General features: G+C 46.9%; 1 protein-coding gene across 4 annotated transcripts in view; it reads left to right on the top strand.

Moving 5' to 3' along the window:
* Positions 1 to 3,544, top strand: part of OGDH (oxoglutarate dehydrogenase) — a 61,470-nt gene extending 57,926 nt beyond the window's left edge. For all 4 annotated transcript variants that reach the window (XM_035140242.2, XM_035140238.2, XM_035140243.2 and 1 more), the window contains one exon: positions 305 to 3,544. In XM_035140242.2, the coding sequence (XP_034996133.1) occupies positions 305 to 425 (121 nt within the window). In that variant the 3' untranslated portion in view covers positions 426 to 3,544. The remainder of the gene's footprint in view (positions 1 to 304) is intronic.
* Positions 3,545 to 18,975: the final 15,431 nt, after the last annotated feature.

The following is an 18,975-nucleotide window of genomic DNA, read 5'->3' as shown; positions in this document are numbered from 1 at the left end:
ATGTCAATTGACTGACAGGTGTGCATGAAAATTGGTCTTCAGGCTGGAGTTTCCCGTGGAAACCTTGTTTTGGCAAGAAAACTGGGGGGAGAGGGCAAAGGAGGTGTGGGGCAACCACTGCCAGAGAACACAGGAAACAAAAACGCGCATCAGGAGCAGAAAAGCATGGGGCTACGGGGCCCAAAATACACCCCCCGTCTTGAACTCTGCCAATCCCATATAGGGCAAGCGTGACTGCAGGTGAGCAGTTAAAGGGCACCAGCCACAAACTGCCATCTTTCTATTTCTCCTTTCCACACGCTAGGTATGCTGGACGTGAACCTGCTTCTGCACCGGCCACAGGCAACAAAAAGAACCACCTGACTGAGCTGCAGCGCTTCTTGGACACTGCCTTCAACCTCGACTCTTTCAAGGGCTTGTCTTAAATACTCTTGGACTGGTTTCCTCAGCGCACTGTGTGTGTTTCCCTGTCTGCTCACTTCCTTTCTATGTCCTTAACTATAGACCTTGTAAGCTAACTTAAGGCGCCTGTTATTAATCTCTTGTTTGCTCTTGAGGAACTGCCTCTTCAATGACCCTGTCCAGAATGCTCGTGTTACGTTTTATCTTCTCTGTGCTATAGATCAAACTTCTGGAACAGTGTGTTATCACTCCAGCACAAGCCCATGTCCTTTCTGAGAACCCTGGGACTAACCAGCCCCAGTCCCCCACAACGAGGGATTTAGAGGGTCTCTCTTGCCTTCCAAACAAGTGTCTCTCTTTTGAGACTGTGATGACTCCAGATGATGCCCAAGTCATTGTCTCCATCCCAACAGTGATTCAGGAGGCAGACGTTGCTTTTAAATCACAAACACAAACATCCCCCACCTGGAAGGACGAGAGGAATGATGTCTTCCCATTCCTTTTTCCTCTCCAGAAGGTTTGATCTGGCATAACTCTTCAATTGTGTAATGAGATTAAATTCCCTTTCCTTAAGCACGACAACCCTAGTATTGAAAATCCTGGGCTAGCACCCTAAATCACTGCTGCTGTTTCTTGTGGTTTAGCAACCTAGCATTACCCATACTGAATACACGCACAGACAGCTCAAATTCAGGCACTCTTCTTCCAGGAGGGATCCCTCCCCCTTTAATGAAGAAGTTATAACTCAGCCCAGGCACTAATCTGTTTGCAGGAGGGGTGCGCTGTTTTCAAAACTGCCACCATTTGTAGTCCTAATATCCCTTCCTGGGTAGGAACTTGGTATACAGTGGACACTAAAGAATCTTTTATACAGTCACCAAAGCCACTTCTCTTTCAGCCTCCAGGTTTGCTTAGCTTTCAGTTTCTGACCAAGAGAAAGCTACACTTGGGAGTAAAAAAAATACCCATGAACTAATGTTTTGTATAGGAAAATGTTGGGACTGATACTTAGATCACACTCTTGCCTGTAATACCACATATAGAGCAAAATTTGAGTCTCTCTACTATTACTTGATCAGTAATAGCTCAAGTTAACTTGAGCAGAAGTTAATGTTTTCCCCCTCTTCATGGGCTATAGTCACATTGCACTTTTTTTCCTGAGTTTCATGCAAATGGGAATCCACCTTTCCTGCACACCTCTTTCATAAATTACTTCCATAATGATTATTTCAGTCTTAACTTTGAGTTTAGCAATGCTTTTAAAGGACTACTTGTGTATATAGAATTGGCGGATGAAGTATTTTTTTTAAAGAAAAGATCTATTTTCTGTCATTGCAAAACTTTTGGATGAGACCTGAGTCGCAACAACTTAGCATAATTGATATGTAGCTTGCTAGAAACATTTTTATATTGGTGTCTCTGACCTCTACAGAGCTTTCTAGCAAGATATATACAGTGGAGCCTCAGGTTATGCTAACCTCGGGTAGCGTAAACTTTGGGTTGCGAAAGCAGGAAACCTGGAAGTGTTTTGCCGGATGTGCAGAAGCAGTCTATGGCTGCATGCACAGAAGCGGTCTCTCCACTTGCAAAAACTTCGGGATACGGCCGGACCTCTGGAACGGATCCCGTTTGCAAACGGAGGCACCACTCTACTTGTCCCAGGAGGCTCAAACATGGATATAAACACCCAGTTTCCTTGTCGCTGGATAGATTCTTGCCCTGTGTTCTCCTAGCTCTATGCTTAGTGTGAGCAGAGTTTAGGACGGCATGCACTTCTGCTATGGAGTAGCTTGTACCTACTTCTCATTGGCTTTCTCCTGAATTACACAGCTTCTCAAACACAGCCCTAATTGGGGATCGGGGAGAGAGACAGTGAAACCAATTAAACATTATGGCTTTAAGAAAAGGGTTTTGAGGTAGTTCCAAGGATCTTTTCTGTGAACCTCCCTAACTTTATGTTGCTGTAGTCTTCTGCCTTTCTGGGGCCCCTTGGGTGGTGGGGCTTTCCTAGCCATTGCCTGAGCAGGGCCCCTCTCAGTAGGTAGCGTGCTAACAAGATAGCTCAAAATTGATCCCACATGAGATTTCTTACTGCTTCCTCATCCATGTGCACACTGGAATATACTGACTGATCTTAGGAACACTGATATCATTTATCTTCCACCTGCAGTCCAGAGGCTCAGGCATGGCCACAGTCAAAACCCCTCTACTTTGTGGCCTTTGCAACAGGAATTGATGCCATTTCTTGGCTCTCTCTTTTTTTAACCCATTGCTGATATCTGGCAACTGCTTTCAATCACAGTAATTACACAGTGGTCTGCCAGTGATAGAATGTACCTCAGTGCTTTGGCTGTCCCTTCCTTTTCTTCCCTCTGTGCGTTCATCACAATGTCATTTGGTGGCAAAGGCGGCAATGACTTGATCGGCAAGGCTGTTGAAGAGAGAAATTCTGAACTAGGTTGAGCCTACCCTCTTGCACACAGAACACATAGCATGCACCCACTGTTGCACTTCTGCCTAAGCCTGTTTCTATTCTGTTTCAGTCTCCTGAGCTGCTGAATGTGGTCTGTGTATGCTGCCATGCCATGTCACATCAGAGCTTTCCCACCCCTCAAAGAAAAGAAAACCTCAACATCTTTGCTGTCTTTGACAGGAGATGTCCAGCTCTATATTCATCTGGCTGACCCCTGGGCATTATTGAGAGACATACAGCTTCCTCCTGTCCCCATCTATCTTCTGTGTGTGCTGCCAGCCATACCAAAAGAGTGTGCCATCTTGTGAATAAATACTTTTCTATAATCTAAGAATCTGTGCTGCTTCACTAGTGGGAACAGCACATTCCAAACGTGATGCCCACTATTTGGGGGTAGGCTGTCAACAGAAGGGCTTATGTGGGACTGCAATATTTGTACTTTAGCTCTGCAGAGAGAGAGAGATAAATCCTAGTGTCTAACCTTTGCCAAAGCCAGGGGCCAGTGGAGAGAGAGGGAGGTTGCCTGTTCAGGGCTAGTGCTACCCTTGGGCTCCCCTCAAACTCACAGCCTGACTTTTATTTATTTTGGTTTTAAAACAAAAAAACAAAATCAGACATGTCTGGCTTAAACAATAAAGCCTGATCTTCTTCCCAAAGTGTCTCCAGCTTGCTCAGTTGTCTGAGATTCATTCTTTCACCCAGTACAAATGACAAAGGCCCCTGTTGAGGGCAGGTGGGATGGAAACCGGGAAGGGCCAATTCTGTCTGCAACTTTGCATACTCCTGTGAAAACGTATAAAATGACTTGAGCAGTGGCCAGCAAAAGTCATAATCAGCTTATCTGAAGCTATTTATTACAGTTGGTGCTCAGTGAGCACATCCTGACCCTGGTCTGAAGACCATCCATCCCCAAGTGGGCACACTAAAAGCTTAAACATCATTTTGAATTGGTCCAACCTACAAGTCCAGGTGGTCCAGCAAGGCAAGTATATGTTAAGGTAAGTACTGAATCGACAGCAGCCGCCGCCACTGGGCTTCAGTGCAGCATAATTATGACATGTTCAGAGGAGTCAGTGCCAGCAATAGGATGCATGGAAAGTGACCACCTTTGGTTAATAAGCATCACAAAATATGCAGCAAAATAAAGCATGGAAATATAGGCTGCTGGATATTTAAAATACAGTGGTACCTCTACTTACGAAGACGATCCGTTCCGCGGCCGTCTTCGTAAGTCGAAGACTTCAGTTGTCGAAAACAAAGAAGATAACGCTCCTTCAGGCATACCGTGTTTATTTGCAAATGTATGCAGATTTAATAAATAGGTTAACTAATAACTCAATTTTAGAAATATAATTTGTTCCAGCCAGAGAACATGAAATGAGTTAGATCAGGCATCCCCAAACTTCCGCCCTCCAGATGTTTTGGACTACAATTCCCATCTTTCCCGACCACTGGTCCTGTTAGCTAAGGATCATGGGAGTTGTAGGCCAAAACATCTGGAGGGCCGCAGTTTGGGGATGCCTGAGTTAGATGGTGGCCAACCCACTCCTATTTCCTGCTAATCAAAAGGTTTGCCTTGCTCTCCTCTTTTCATTGGAAGCAAAGACGTGTTTTTGTCCATGGAGTTTTCTTGGCAGGGATACTGGAGTGGCTTGCCAGTTCCTTCTCCAGGTGGATCACATTTAGTCAAAACTCTCCACTATGACTTGTCCATCTTGGGTGCCCTGCATGGCATAGCTCATAGCTTCTCTGAGTTATTCAAGCCCCTTCGCCATGACAAGGCATTGATCCATGAAGGGTGATGGTTGGACAGTGTTCTCGAAGCTACGAACATGAGTCTGGCCAAACTGCGGGAGGCAGTGCAAGACAGGAGTGCCTGGCGTGCTATGATCCATGGGGTCATGAAGAGTCGGACACGACTAAACAACAACACAAAGACTGGTGATTTCAAAACAAGCAGATTTTGTTGGAGCGGTTTCTTAGCTCTTCTCTCACCCCCCACAATGCTGTTAGTGCGTACAGAGTGCCAGTGTCTAACAAGTACCACTGAAACTGCAGTTTGCTTCAGAAGGACAACTGCTTATGTTTCTAGGCCAAGGGCAAATGGCTTTCAGAAGGCAATTTTATCCAGACTAGCATGGGATGAAGGTAAAATTCCCTTCCGTCTGCTGTGGTTGCAATCTTAATGGCAGTAGGGGTGCAATACAGCTGCTATTCAAAAACACTGCAGATGCAGCTATGAAGATGCATTTGAATATATAGTCTGACAGTCAAGATAGGCTAGAATAATTATTTGGCTTCTACCCACTAAGAATAGATCAGGGCCACAAGGAAAACTGGTGGTCCTCTAGCTACTGGTGTCCGGCAAGTCCATCAATTCCAACTAGCATGGCCAATTAATTGAGTGCTGGGAGTTGTTGATTGACTAGACTGGATTTCCCACCCATGTTGCAAATGGTTCTGAAACTGAGCAAGTGCTTGTGCTGTCTGGACACGTGCCCTTTTCAAATGGGTTTTTTTTTTTCTTTCCGTTTTCCACTCCCATCATAACGCAAGGGCATAAGAGAGAAGTGCTCTATTTTGTTCTGAACTGGTACAATGCAGAGTAACAGCGGAAACTTAAGTTGCCACTGCATTAGCGGTATAAATAGGATAGGACAGGAATGAAGTGTACAATTGCCTAAGGTGCAAATTAACTGGTGCTGTTTGAGAAAACGGGTGAGAATTCTGCATGTTTGGCACACCATAAAACAGCAGCAGACCTTGCAAGAAAGCAATGGGGCGACTGACTGCAAGCTCTGGTCTTTGTACCACTCTGCCATTAGGACTTGAGCACCACAGTGTGTTCCCCACGCCTTTAAATCTAGAATAGCTCAGGTGTCCCTATAGTTTTAGGAGCCCCCAGCTGATGGAGCAAGCTTGGCCCTCCAGGGGATCCAATTTGGTTAATGTGGCCATTTCCACAGAACCACACTCCTCTGCTGCTGTCCTGGTGATACGTGCTGGTGGGTGAGGCTCAATTCATTGACAGCTGTGCCCATTGCATCCCTTTCCATTTGGCTGTGCCTTGCAGTTCCCCTCACGGGAACTGCTGCATGCAGCCAAAGCAGCAGGATCAAACCCCGCTCATCAGCTGATTCTAAGGGCAACAAATAGTTTTGGTGGCAAGTGGGGCTCTGCTTGTGACTGGCATACTGTAGTAATCTCGTAACCAGTCCAAAAAGCCTTTGGAAGGGGTGGTGCTTATTTCACTTGGCAGGTGCCTATTTTTTAAAAGAGGTGCTAAACAGAATGGACTTGGCTAGGGGCAGGAGACAGAACTCAGTCCCACCTGTGGCCTTTGTGTGAGGTCTCCTGCATCTACAGCTGTATGGAGAGCTCTGAAGCTGTAAAAGTTCGGTGGCACTTGAACCATAGCTGCCAAGTTATCCCATTTTTACAGGGATTTCCCCTTATGCTGAATAGGCTTCCTCGCGAGAAAAGTGAAAACTTGGCAGCTATGACTTGAACACACTCATTAACAGCCTGTTAAGGGACAGTGGTGCTGACGGTGACATACAAAAGTGCTTACGGTAAATGTCTTGAGATATAACAGACCTAGGAAATGTCTAACACATCTCCCAATTGTTCATAGTCCACGGACCCTTTTTAGGAGGTTTGGAAAAGTTTTGTTGTAGCACCCAGATGCTTGGATCCTTAATGTAATGTGCCTCCAGTCTGCAATGCTGGACGATGGGTCGTAATGGAGCCACCAGGTGGCAGCACATTATTGGCATAGATTTGAGATTAAATCTGATATAGATGGAACTAGGGTTGCCATTTTTCAAAAAGTGAAAATATGGACACAAAAGGTGTTGACCTTTATTGGGCGGGGCAAATAAAGGACACTTCTGATGGGTCGCCATATGCCTGGACACCGTTTTCGACGGACGAATCCCGTGTATGTATGCCTGGGAAATTCCGGCCATATGGCAGCCCTAGATGGAACCAAAGAGTACTTCAAAAGATGTTGCCACAAGCATTTGAATTCTCCTAAGCTCTTCTATGAAAATGAATGTTAATAGCAACCAAAGCTACATTAAAATGCTAAACAAAGGGAATGTGCAACAGCTCAATGCAGCAGTAAGGAACCTGTATCCCTCAACAAGTTGTTGGACTCCAGTTCCCATCAGCGCCAACTAGCCTAGCCAAAGCTCAGGAATTATGGGAACTGTAGTCCCGAAACATCTGGAGAACCACAGGCTTCCCATCCTTGGACTCCTTAATGGACTCACCCCTTATGCAGAAGCTTGGTAGTTCCCAAGCTGTTCCAGTGAAAACTTTCCTACCAATCCCATATTTACTTATTTGCGATCCAGCACTTCCTCTGTTTCTTGGTCAACAGATTTGTTTAAGAGAAAACTTGGGTGGAGTTTTCTTTCTATCCAAGGCGGAAAGTCTGGTTTTTCTTGTTAGAGCTCGATAAATGGGCTTGGCTGCCAGGCACCACCATAGTAATGAGTAGGCGACGTCAGAGAAAACAGAATAATGAGAAAACTGCAGTAATGAGGAGGTGATGGCAAGGAAACAGGCAGGGAAGAACTTTGAAAGGTTCTCTACAGTTCATATGCCTTCTCTCCAGACTTTGGATATTTAAACCCACCCTCTTATTCAGAATTTACCCATAAATTTCGGTTCTCCCGCCAATTCAGCACTGACAATGCTGGTGAACAGATAGGGATCTTCATGTGCAATAGTATGCACCCTGCTGCTACATGTGGTAAAGGTAAAGGTAAAGGGACCCCTGACCATTAGGTCCAGTCGTGACCGACTCTGGGGTTGCGCGCTCATCTCGCATTATTGGCCGAGGGAGCCGGCGTATAGCTTCCAGGTCATGTGGCCAGCATGACAAAACCGCTTCTGGCAAACAAGAGCAGCACATGGAAACGCCGTTTACCTTCCCACTGTCTGTAGTGGTTCCTATTTATCTACTTGCATTTTGACGTGCTTTCGAACTGCTAGGTTGGCAGGAGCTGGGACAAGGCAACGGGAGGGAGCTCACCCCGTCACAGGGATTCGAACCGCCGACCTTCTGATCAGCAAGCCCTAGGCTCAGTGGTTTAACGCACAGCGCCACCTGGGTCCCTTTTGCTGCTACATGTGAGCTCTGTAGAAAAGGGTACCAAGTTGCTTGCATTAAAGCAGAACATGGCATCGTTGAGTCTCCCCTCCTAAAATCACAAGTGAATGATCATTAGAACTAAATAGCAACAGTTCCTGAACATCGGGTGGGTTTAATGAGATAAGGCAGATGCAGTTGGCCCCATAATTCTCATGTGGAGCAACTGTTCTAGCAAGAGCTCGCCACCAAATCCCCAGGGTGCTGAGAGGAGAAACTTAGAAACTTATGCACCCCTGCAACACTGCATCCTCCTGCTCTGGGGTGTTGTGCCAAGGGCAGCCTGCCCCTATAATTTGAGAACCACTGTTGTTATCGAAATGCATGTCACAATTATTCTGCTTTTTGTAGACATAAGTATGACTTATGGTACCATGCTTAAAATAATATGATTGTCATTATAATAGGGTGCATTACACTTGGCTTTTTTAACATTATCGGTAGAAGTCTATGCTTTGGAGAGTTTAACACTGATGGGTGGCAGAGCCAAAAGCTGTTTGCCCATGATGCACAATCAGGATTGCATATTAAGGCTCCCGACTGCATTGGCAGAGACATCTGCCCCACACCTGATGTCACATACAAAACATTGCTTTGGGATGGGTTAAATGTCAGCCTCATGGGCCAAATTTGGACTCCTGGGGGCCAGATGTTCCCCACCCCTGCTTTAAATCATGGGGCAGGAAGAGATGAAGGTGATCAGGTGCATTTGCAGAAACCTCAAACATAATGAGAGAAAAGTAATTTTACATCATGGATTGGGAGATATTTCCATGCAGGATCAAGCAAGAGTTAGCAAATGTCTTCTATCCCAAAACCTTATTATTCCCTAAATCAGGCATCCCCAAACTTCAGCCCTCCAGATGTTTTGGACTACAATTCCCATCATCCCTGACCACTGGTCCTCTTAGCTAGGGATCATGGGAGTTGTAGGCCAAAACATCTGGAGGGCCACAGTTTGGGGATGCCTGCCCTAAATAGTCTTCACAGAATCAAGCTTCCTTCTCCTTGCTGCTTATGAAGGCTTGTTAGATTGCCAGCCCTCTTCTGCCAACTCCAGAAAAGGAGGGAGATAATGGGGATTGTGTGGGGGTTGGTATTTTAAAAAATGCACTTTTGCGGTTATTACAGGGCGAGTACAAAATCATGAGACCTGATAAAAAGCACAAGATCTGGCAGCCTAATGGGAAAAGGGGGAAATAAAGGGTTCTCTAAGAAGAGTAAGTTCTGATCTGGCATACTACAAAGCAACTTTTTGTCCATCTAACTTGCAGCTGTTTACATTTTACAGCACATTGTTTCCCTCAAAGAATTCTGGGCAGTGTAGTTTGCTGGGAATTGTAACTCGGTGAGGCGCAACTCCACTACGAAGAAAGGTTGCAGTATTTCAGACTTTTAGTTTAGGGGAAACGTCTACCACATGAAAGAAGCTAATAAAATTACACAAGGCATGGAGAAAATAGAGTTTTTCCTTCTCTCATAACACTAGAATACATGGGACAGTCAATGAAGCTGAATGTTGGAAGATCCGGGACTTGCAAAAGAACGTCCTCCTTCACGCAGCGCATAGTTAAACCAATGGAAGTTGCTCCCACAAGAGGCAGTGATGGCCACGAACTTTGAAATGGCTTTGAAAGAGGATTGGACAAATCCATGTACAAGAAAACTATCAATACCTGCTTGTCATGATGACTTGGCTTTGCTTTTATGGTCAAAGGCAGCAGTGCTCCTGATTTCTAGCTTGTGGAAACTTCTGGAGGGGAGAGAGCTCTTGTACTCAGATCCTCAGTGGGCCAGCAGGCTGTTCTTATGTACCTGATTCTTCTGACACTCTGTTATCTCTCACCTTTTTGCCGTCGTGGAGCTTACGGTAGTGTAGAGCAGATTCCTAAGGTGTCTCCCATCCTGACACGGACCAGTTCTTAGCTTCTGTAAGGTGTCTTGCCTCATGTACCTTCAGGCCACTGTGCTCTGTGGTCTACAACTCAAGATGGCTACCTGGCCCATCGCACCCATCGGGCAAGGTGAGGCGAGTGCCCCAGGCGGCAGGATCCACAGGGGCAGCAGATCCAGCCTCCAAGGAATGCATTGCCTGCTGCTGCCACCTTGGTGTGCTCGCTCCTTCGAGGCCAGATCTGTCCCCCATCGCTGCCTCTACAGTGGCCTCTTAGCCTAGAGGAGGCGCTGCTGGTCTCTCCCCAGCCCTGTTCATGATGTAAATATTTGATCCCCCCGCCCTTGTTCCCGAGGTGGCTCTTCCCTCACTCCTTCTTCCCTGGGCACAGAGTGAGCAGAACCATTTTGTGGTTTACCTCAGGTGGCAAAATGTTTTGGGTTGATCCTGATGGCTGCCATGATTTCAGTGGAGTGGGAGAATGCTGTTTTGAACCATAGTGTTAAGGTGCTTCAGCCTGATGGCCACAGGATGTTACTGGATGCATATTACAACTATACCATCTACCTGTGTCTATCTCGTAGCATTTAAAGCAGCTACACCTATTTCCCCCCCAGCGACACCCACATCTGCGGCACGTGGGAATACGCTGCAAGAAGCTGTAGTTTGTCGTCCTCTGTTTCCCACCATGCAATTCTCAATGGACAAAAGCAACTAACTATGTAAGAACTTCAAGACTTTGGCTAAATCACTGGTGGGAAACCTCTGGACTCTGGAGGATCACAGGTTCCCTACTCCTGTTCTGCAACAGAAAAAAGACTTGCTTTTGCTTGTTTTGTCTTTGCTTTCCCTTATGTTTGTCACCTCCTGCCTAAGTCTTGGCCCATTACTGCTGCCTGCAGAGCAAGTTTAGTTAATGGATAACGCAAGCTGTTATCCTTTGGGTGAGGCAGGCAGGGAGGGAAACCCTTGCAACTGTGATTCATGGAGGGGGGGATTAGCTTTTTCCTTGACAGTTTGCTCTGTGATGCCGCACATGAGATTCAAAAGTGCTGGAGACAGTGTGTACTGAGGCTTATGCCCGCAGAGTAGTGGTGGAGCTGGAATACTACTGCTTCCCCTGTGCGGGCAAGACTCCAAAAGGCCTCCTTTCTGCAGCAGATTGCAAGCAGACAGTCGCAGTCATGTCTAGGACACCCTTGAGCTGCCTCTCCTGAACTCCAAGCACGCTGCAGCTGCCATCAGTCGGCAAGATGGCATCTGTCTTAATTACACCCCAGGAGGTTTTTAAGGTAGCGCCAAGGCTCTTGTTTGTGCATAGGAGTTTAATTCTATTTAGACAGTTGTACTTAGATCTGCAGTATAAATTAGGAGAGTGCCTTCCATACTTTTTCCCCTAATAACAACAGATTAAAGTAGATGATATAATAAAATGCAACAGCAACTTAACCAGGGGAACAAAATATCTAAGTGCTAGGAAAATGTAAAGGGCAATGGAAAATATATCAGAGTCAGCACTGGGGTGTCACCACAGAGAAGACCCTGATCTCTGATAATCACTGGTGCTACCTCTAATGCAGGCATGTCCAACAGGTAGATCGTGATCTACCAGTAGATCACTGGACGTCTGTGGTAGATCACCGGTAGATCAGTGGCTCCCCCCAAAGAAGCTAAAAATCCTTGGCTCCCCTAAAAAAAGCTCAACATATTTGCCCTGCACCCCTAAAATGACCTGAACCACCAAAAACACAGTTTTCCTTCCTAAAAAAGAGCTCAACGTCGCTTTCCTCTTCCCTAAAGAAGTTCAATAACTTCTACGTGAACCCCCCAAAACAGGGCTTTCCTTCCGAGAAAAAGCTCAACAACTTTGACCAGAAAACCCCCCCCCCAAAGGGGATAGATCACTGCCAATTTTTAACTCTGTGAGTAGATCGCAGTCTCTTGGAAGTTGGCCACCCCTGCTCTAATGGAACTGAGGTCTGGAGAAGGGTCTGTGAGGGAAGGTTTAAACTTAAAGCATATATCTAAATCACTATTATACCACTTTAACAGTAATTACTTCCCCCAAAGAATGCTGAGAGCTGTAGTTTGTTAAGGGTGCTGAGAGTTGCGGCAAGGCTCCCTATTTCCCACCCTGAATGAAATTCTCAGGGTGATTTAACAATCAATTGCTCTTCACATGGAACTTGGGAAATTTGTAGGTCTGGGAAGGGAACAAGTGCAATATATAGTTCACAATAAAAATACAACCATATATAAATATCAGATAACATGCAATATGAAGCGAAACCAAAACCAATAAAGTCAGTCACCTTAACTACGGTAATCAGTTTACAATTTCTGGGCCATAAAAGTATTTCAAAACAGACAAATGTCATGTGCCCATGGAAGTTTATTAGCCTGTGGGCTGCTGTGGGGCCTTTGGGGTGTGTCGTGCTTGTAGGGAAATGAGTGGGAGATAGTACTAAGGAGAATGTGACTGCTTACACACACATTGTATTCTACAATTACGGGCACTTGGGTACTTTGTTTCCCACACACACACACACACACACACACACACACACACATAGTCCATGCACAATCTAAATCGATTGCCTGCTTTTTGCCCCTGAAAAGCGCTTTCATTCCGGAAATAAAAGCTCACTGCAGATGACTTCACATTCCCAGATCCTGGCAAGAAGTGTGGAGCCATTCCTGCCCTGTGACATTGTGGGCGGTTGTATACCAAGATCACAAGCTCCACTTTCTCCTCCCGTCACCTGGGTCATGATGTGCAGGGAGGAAAGGTGTGGGCAGCCTAATAAGGGGCGGGTTAATGCATTATCAAGTAACCTTGCATGCCCTTGTGGACGGCAGGATCTAGAACCAATCTAGGCTGAAAGCGGCGTGAACAATTGCAGGCTGAAGAAAAACCGTGTTTTTGTGCTGCAAGAGGGATTGGCGTGCATACAGCAAGTGACTTGTGTCATCGAGTCAAGGATGGAGGAAAAAGAAGTCACCTCCCTTCATCTCCACACCTTTGTCTCAGGTGGTCACTGCGTGCCTGACCTTCGTCAGCGGTGCCCAGTGCCTGGTGAGCTGGCTGGGTCGCTGTGACCAGCCAGGGATTCAGGGACCCCTTAAGGCGGTTTTGCTAATGAGCGCGGCAAGGACCTAGGACAAGAAGAGGCAGCAGCACAGTGCCCTGCTGTCACCATGGCAACAGCACATCATCCCGTCTGCAGGAGGGGAAACGGGAGGCACAAAAGCATGATCTCACAACAGGTCGACCTCTTCACTAGCCAGTTCGGTCTTCTCTGACTTAGTAACAGGGCCTGGCCTGTCTGGTCTCTGGGTGGCTTTCAGCAAAATATAAAAAATAACAAAATGTCAGACATTGAAAAATGCTCCTCCTCCCTCACCTCATCTGCCCACAGCTATCCCAGACTAAAAATCATTTCTGAGGACATGCCAATACCTGCCTTACTGCTGTGGTGGCATAAACCAGTCATTAGTGGTTGTGGGAAGGCTTGGCATGTCACCGGGCCAATATGACGCATGCTTTTCCTGGTTTCTCCTACCTCTGAAAACGGTGCCTCGCACCAAGCTCCCCATTTTGTCCTTACAACAACCCTGTGGTGTAGGTTAGGCTGAGAGGCAGTGACTGGTCCAAGGTCACTCAGTGAGTGTCATGGTCCAGTGGTGATTTGAACCCTGGTCTCCCAGGTCACAGTCTTAACACTCTGGCCACTCCACCCACACCAACCACAGTCTATATGGACAGCAACTGTCTAGGGATCATGGCCTCAGGCCGAGAGAGAGATATTTCTTATCACCTGTGCTGCTACCTGATCCTTTTAGCCAAGGATAAACTTGTGAACTTCTGCATGCAATGGATGTCTTTTGCTATGTATTCAGTGGTCTGTGTTTGCCTGAGCTTGAGTCTGGACTAAGGATTCTGAGCTCCTGTGTCCTGATTCGATACACGATGTCCAATCAGCAAACATTTCAGGATTTGGGCCTCTGCCATTGGCCCTTGAACTCCGAGTCATGATTCGTAGCTTGGAAGTTTAGACAGCCAATCACGTTAGGAGTGGGAGTGGCCCAGGCTTTCAGGAATGTTTATAAGCAGTTGCTGTGCCCCTGTTTCCCAGTTATGTAGTTCAATAAAGGTCCATGCTGTTATCGCTGTGTCTTGCCTTGTGGGAACCCAACTACACTTCATCTTTTACCACTGAGCTATGGCCCTTCCCCCTAAATCTAACAGCTACATCAGGCAGACAGGGAATCTTTCCTGTTCCTGCGTTTCCAAGCTCACAAACACTTTTTCCTGTTTGATTTCCTCCTAGCATGCTGCTAGTCCCGTGCTGCTAGCAAGCAGTATGTCCCTGTCAGGATATGGGGGAAATTCCTGCAAAACGCTGGGTGGTGTTGGACTCCCAAGTTCCTGCTGCCCCAGCCAGCACGGCAAACGACCAGGGATGGTAGAAATCATAGAGTTGGAAGGGACCCTAAGGATCATCTAGTCGAACCCCCTGCAATGCAGGAGGAATATGCAGCTGTCCCAAATGGGGACCATACCTGCAACCTTGATATTATCAGCACCATGTACAGGTACTAACCAATTGAGCTAGCCAAGCTGGAGTTAGACAAGAATCCAACATCTGGAGTCCCAGACATTCCCTGTCTTGTGACTCCTCATTGGGGAACTATTTCACGATGTAACTACATGCAACCGATCCCCCTTCACAAAACAGAAAGTGCTGTTGCAGCAACCTGCCCTGACTGGGTTCCCTCCAGATTCGCTTTTTCCATCCAGAATGCCGAATGCTCAGGGATGATGGGAATTACAGCCCAGCAACACCCAGCAGGTCAGAGGCTCGCCACCCCTGATTTAGCCTCTGCCCCAAGCAGACAGCATGCAGGAGGGTAGTTCAGGGGCAGAGCAGATGCTTTGCTTGGAAAATGTCCCAGGACGTGGGGGGAGAGAGAGCTCCTGCCAGTTAGTGTAAGCAACATGGAGCTACTTGAGCCTGGCGCTGCTGTCCCTTTAAGCAATTGTATACAGTGGACTCTGTTTTTTGACTCTTAGGCCAGTGCATTCAGCCCCAGCACCCTGGGAGGCTGCACCCTGCCAGAGATACAGGATTTTTGGATCTCCAGGAAGACCCTTAAGGTGGCCTGAGTTTGGATGCCAAGAATATCTTGGCCTGGGAATAGCAGCACAGATTGGTCAGTGCAGGCATCCCCAAACTGCGGCCCTCCAGATGTTTTGGCCTACAGCTCCCATGATCCCTAGCTAAGAGGTCTTCCTTTTAGGAATTCTAGGTGCCAAAATTCCAAAGGAGTAGAAAAGACTATTTATGTATGTGACCACAGCTGCACAGATGAGATAGAAAGAAGATAGAGTTCCTACCAGAGAAGAATGGCAGATGAAGTTGATGGCCTATGCTGAAATGGCTAAAATGACTGGAAGAGTCAGAAATCAGGATGACCAAAATTTTAACAAGCAATGGGGAAAATTTATAACTTATCTTAAAGACCATTCTGAACAGTTAAAATTGTTAGTAGGATTGGAATATCACTTGTAGTCTAAGGGTGAATTCGGGGCATAATGGAAAAGGTAAAGGATTTGGAGCAGGGGTCCCCAGACTTACCGGGCTTCGGGCCGGTGCCCGCCGCGCCAACCGCGCGGCGGGCCAGAGAGCCAGGGAGTGCGCGCGCAGCGGGCCGGAGGGCGGGGGAGTGCGCGCCCGTGCGCATGCGTACACGCACACGGTCGGGGAAAAAACGCCGAAAATCGCTTGTGCGCATGCGTATGGGCCTCCCCCGACCAGGAAGTGCATCGGAAATGACCTCTTCTGGGTCGGGAGAGGCCCATATGCATGCGCACAAAGGATTTTCGGCGATTTTTTGCCGATTTTGAAGATCGCCGCCGCACCGAGCGCCGTAAGAGCGGGCGGCGGCAGCGGGCGGCGGGGTCATCGCGGGCTGGATTGGGAGGCTAATTGGGCCGCATCCGGCCCGGGGGCCGTAGTCTGGGGACCCCTGATTTGGAGTATTATAAAAGATGTGGGATGAAATGATTAATACTGTAATAGGACCCCCAAAGGGGAGGATGGAAGTCCAGGAGATTCCTTGGAATCTTGTTTTTATGATTTATGTTTGATATATCCCTGTAAAAATTTAATTTGAAAAACCAAATAAATAAATTTGTAAAAGGGGGAAAATTAAGAACCCTATTGGATCAGAGTGAAGGCCAAATGGGTTGCATCCTGCATTCCCACAGGTGCCTCAGGGAATCCTGCAAGCATGGCATGATCTCTGGCAGTACCTCCCCTCCACTGCAACTTAAATTCAGAGGTACACTGCCCCTAGACCTAGTCCTAGAACAGTGATGGGCAACCTTTTGAGCTTGGTGTGTCAAAATTCGCCAAAAAAACGAGCATAACTTGGGTGGTGTGTCACTTTGAGAAAAAAACCATAATTTCACGATATTTATAGCTTAAATAACAAAAATGTATAATTGTAATATATAACTGTATTTAATAAACCAAAAACTAATTATTTAACCAAACCAAACCAAAAACCCCTTATTTATCACAAAGTGCCCAGAGTTGTTGAGCTTTTTGGGGGGAGCTGCTGACCAAAGTTTTGGAGGTTTTCTGGGGGGTGCAAAAGTTGCTTTGCTTTTTTGGGGGGATGCCCCAAAGCTGCTGCACTTTTGGGGGGGGAAGGGAACAGAAATAAATGACGAATAATACTTTCGCTAGAACTAACACGCAGCACCGGCATAGTCTGCCAAAGCGCCAAAAAAACCAGCACAGAATGGGTTAAAAAATGAACGCTGTTACACCCAATCATAGTCTGCCAAAGCGCCAGGAAAAAACAGCACAGAAAGGGTTAGAAACCAATCTCTGGCTACCAGCAGCAACAACAACAACAAAAAAGAATTTTAACAGCAGAGACAAGCTGTAGGAGGAGCGGGAGAACAAATGGGGGGAAAACAACAACAACAACAGCGCGAATGGACCGATGGGGCGCGTGCCAGCAATGAGGGCTCTGCATGTCGCATCTGACACGCGTGTCATAGGTTCGCCATCACTGTCGAAGAAGCTCCATTCTGTACACCATTTGGCAGACTGTCACACGGTCTTTGTCCGGGGTCAGCAAACTTTTTCAGCAGGGGGCTGGTCCACTGTCCCTCACACCTTGTGGGGGGGGGCGGACTATTTTGGGGTGGGTGGGGGGGGTGAACGAATTCCTATGCCCCACAAATAACCCAGAGATGCATTTTAAATAAAAGCACACATTCTACTCATGTAAAAACACGGGCCGGATTTAGAAGGCGATTGGGCCGGATCCAGCCCCTGGGCCTTAGTTTGCCTACCCGTGGTCTATGTAAAATAAATTTGAATATAGCCATCATGACTTGTGGTTGTTGGCAGACTTCTCATCTGTGAAGGTGTCTAACATAATTCTTTCCAAAAAATCATCTAAACTAGAGGCCACCGCCTTCAGCGAGGGGGGAACAGATGGCGAGTTTGCCTGCCAGCACTGCCCACCACTGCAACACATGTGGGAAGCGAGTTCTCAAATGTGACTCTTCCTGTGTGTCGCTGCAGGATGAGTAAGATCTCCTCCGCCCCATCCTTTACCAGCCTGCATGTAGGCTAACATCTAATTCGGCCCCTCAGAGCCGTTAATTTCCTGCCTTCTCAAGTGGAACCGTTTAATGTGGACCTGCAGGAGCTAGCAGAACGAATGCAATGGGAATGACAACCCTTTGGGCGTGTGAATTATTGCCACCCTTCTTGCCAATGGCACATGAGTGTCTTTGGGTAGAAAAATTACACACACACACACCCCTTGGTATTTTTGTTTTGCTTTTGGGATTGTAGTTCCCTTTGTGTTTCAAAAGCTGGTCTCTGGTCGTAATAAATTTCATGTTCATGTACCGCCCCCGCCCCCCCCCCCGGCGCACCATCGCTAATGCACAGTCATGGAAACAAGTGACATATTAACACTGTGAAAACTAACATGGAAATAGTAAGGCACAAATGACTAGGTGCAAAGTACCTGGAAAAGTGCATCTTTGAGAAGCCTGGTAAATAGATAATTTGCAGATAGCTGCTGGCTGGAGAGCTATCAAGTGTTGAGGCATGACTAAATCGGGAACTTGTTTTACTGCAGCAAAGGAATTTGGAACTCCTTGCTTACGACACACACAGCAAAGAATATGACACCTTTAAGCCAACATAGTGCCTTCTAGGTGTTGTTGCATTACCTATTTCCACCATCCCTGGCTCTTTTGGCTGGGCTGGTTGGGAGTCGGGGGACCAGTCCACTATCACATTGACTAAGGGTCTCTCCGGACATTATTTTTATCACACATCCAGGATTACCGTAGTTGTGCTCTTGACCATTTTCAACAGTGTTTGCGTCTACAAAAGTTTTGGGGTAGTCACATTGCTTCAGTTCCAAACTTCCTGCTGAAATCCCATACACTTTTTTTAAACCAAAAAGTTTATTTTTGTCCTGCTTTGGTTGCACTGTAGCCCCTCCACTGCAGATGGTGACAGCAGCCACGAAATTAAAAGACGCCTGCTTCTTGGGAGAAAAGCAATGACAAACCTAGACAGCATCTTAAAAAGCAGAGACATCACCTTGCCGACAAAGGTCCGTATAGTTAAAGCTATGGTTTTCCCAGTAGTGATGTATGGAAGTGAGAGCTGGACCATAAAGAAGGCTGATCGCCGAAGAATTGATGCTTTTGAATTGTGGTGCTGGAGGAGACTCTTGAGAGTCCCATGGACTGCAAGAAGATCAAACCTATCCATTCTGAAGGAAATCAGCCCTGAACGCTCACTGGAAGGACAGATCCTGAAGCTGAGGCTCCAATACTTTGGCCACCTCATGAGAAGAGAAGACTCCCTGGAAAAGACGGACACGGCTAAACAACAACAACAACAACCCCCTCCAGAGGTGGTAACATCTGGGGAAGTGGTGGTGGTAACATCGGGGAAGCAGAGCAAACTCGGGGGGGGGGGCGGGAATCAATCACAA

The sequence above is a fragment of the Zootoca vivipara genome, chromosome 15 (assembly GCF_963506605.1).
Source record: "Zootoca vivipara chromosome 15, rZooViv1.1, whole genome shotgun sequence".
In the NCBI taxonomy this organism is placed as follows: Eukaryota; Metazoa; Chordata; class Lepidosauria; order Squamata; family Lacertidae; genus Zootoca; species Zootoca vivipara.
The sequence above is the reverse complement of the archived record's forward strand: the minus strand, read 5'-3'. Positions and strand labels throughout refer to the sequence as shown.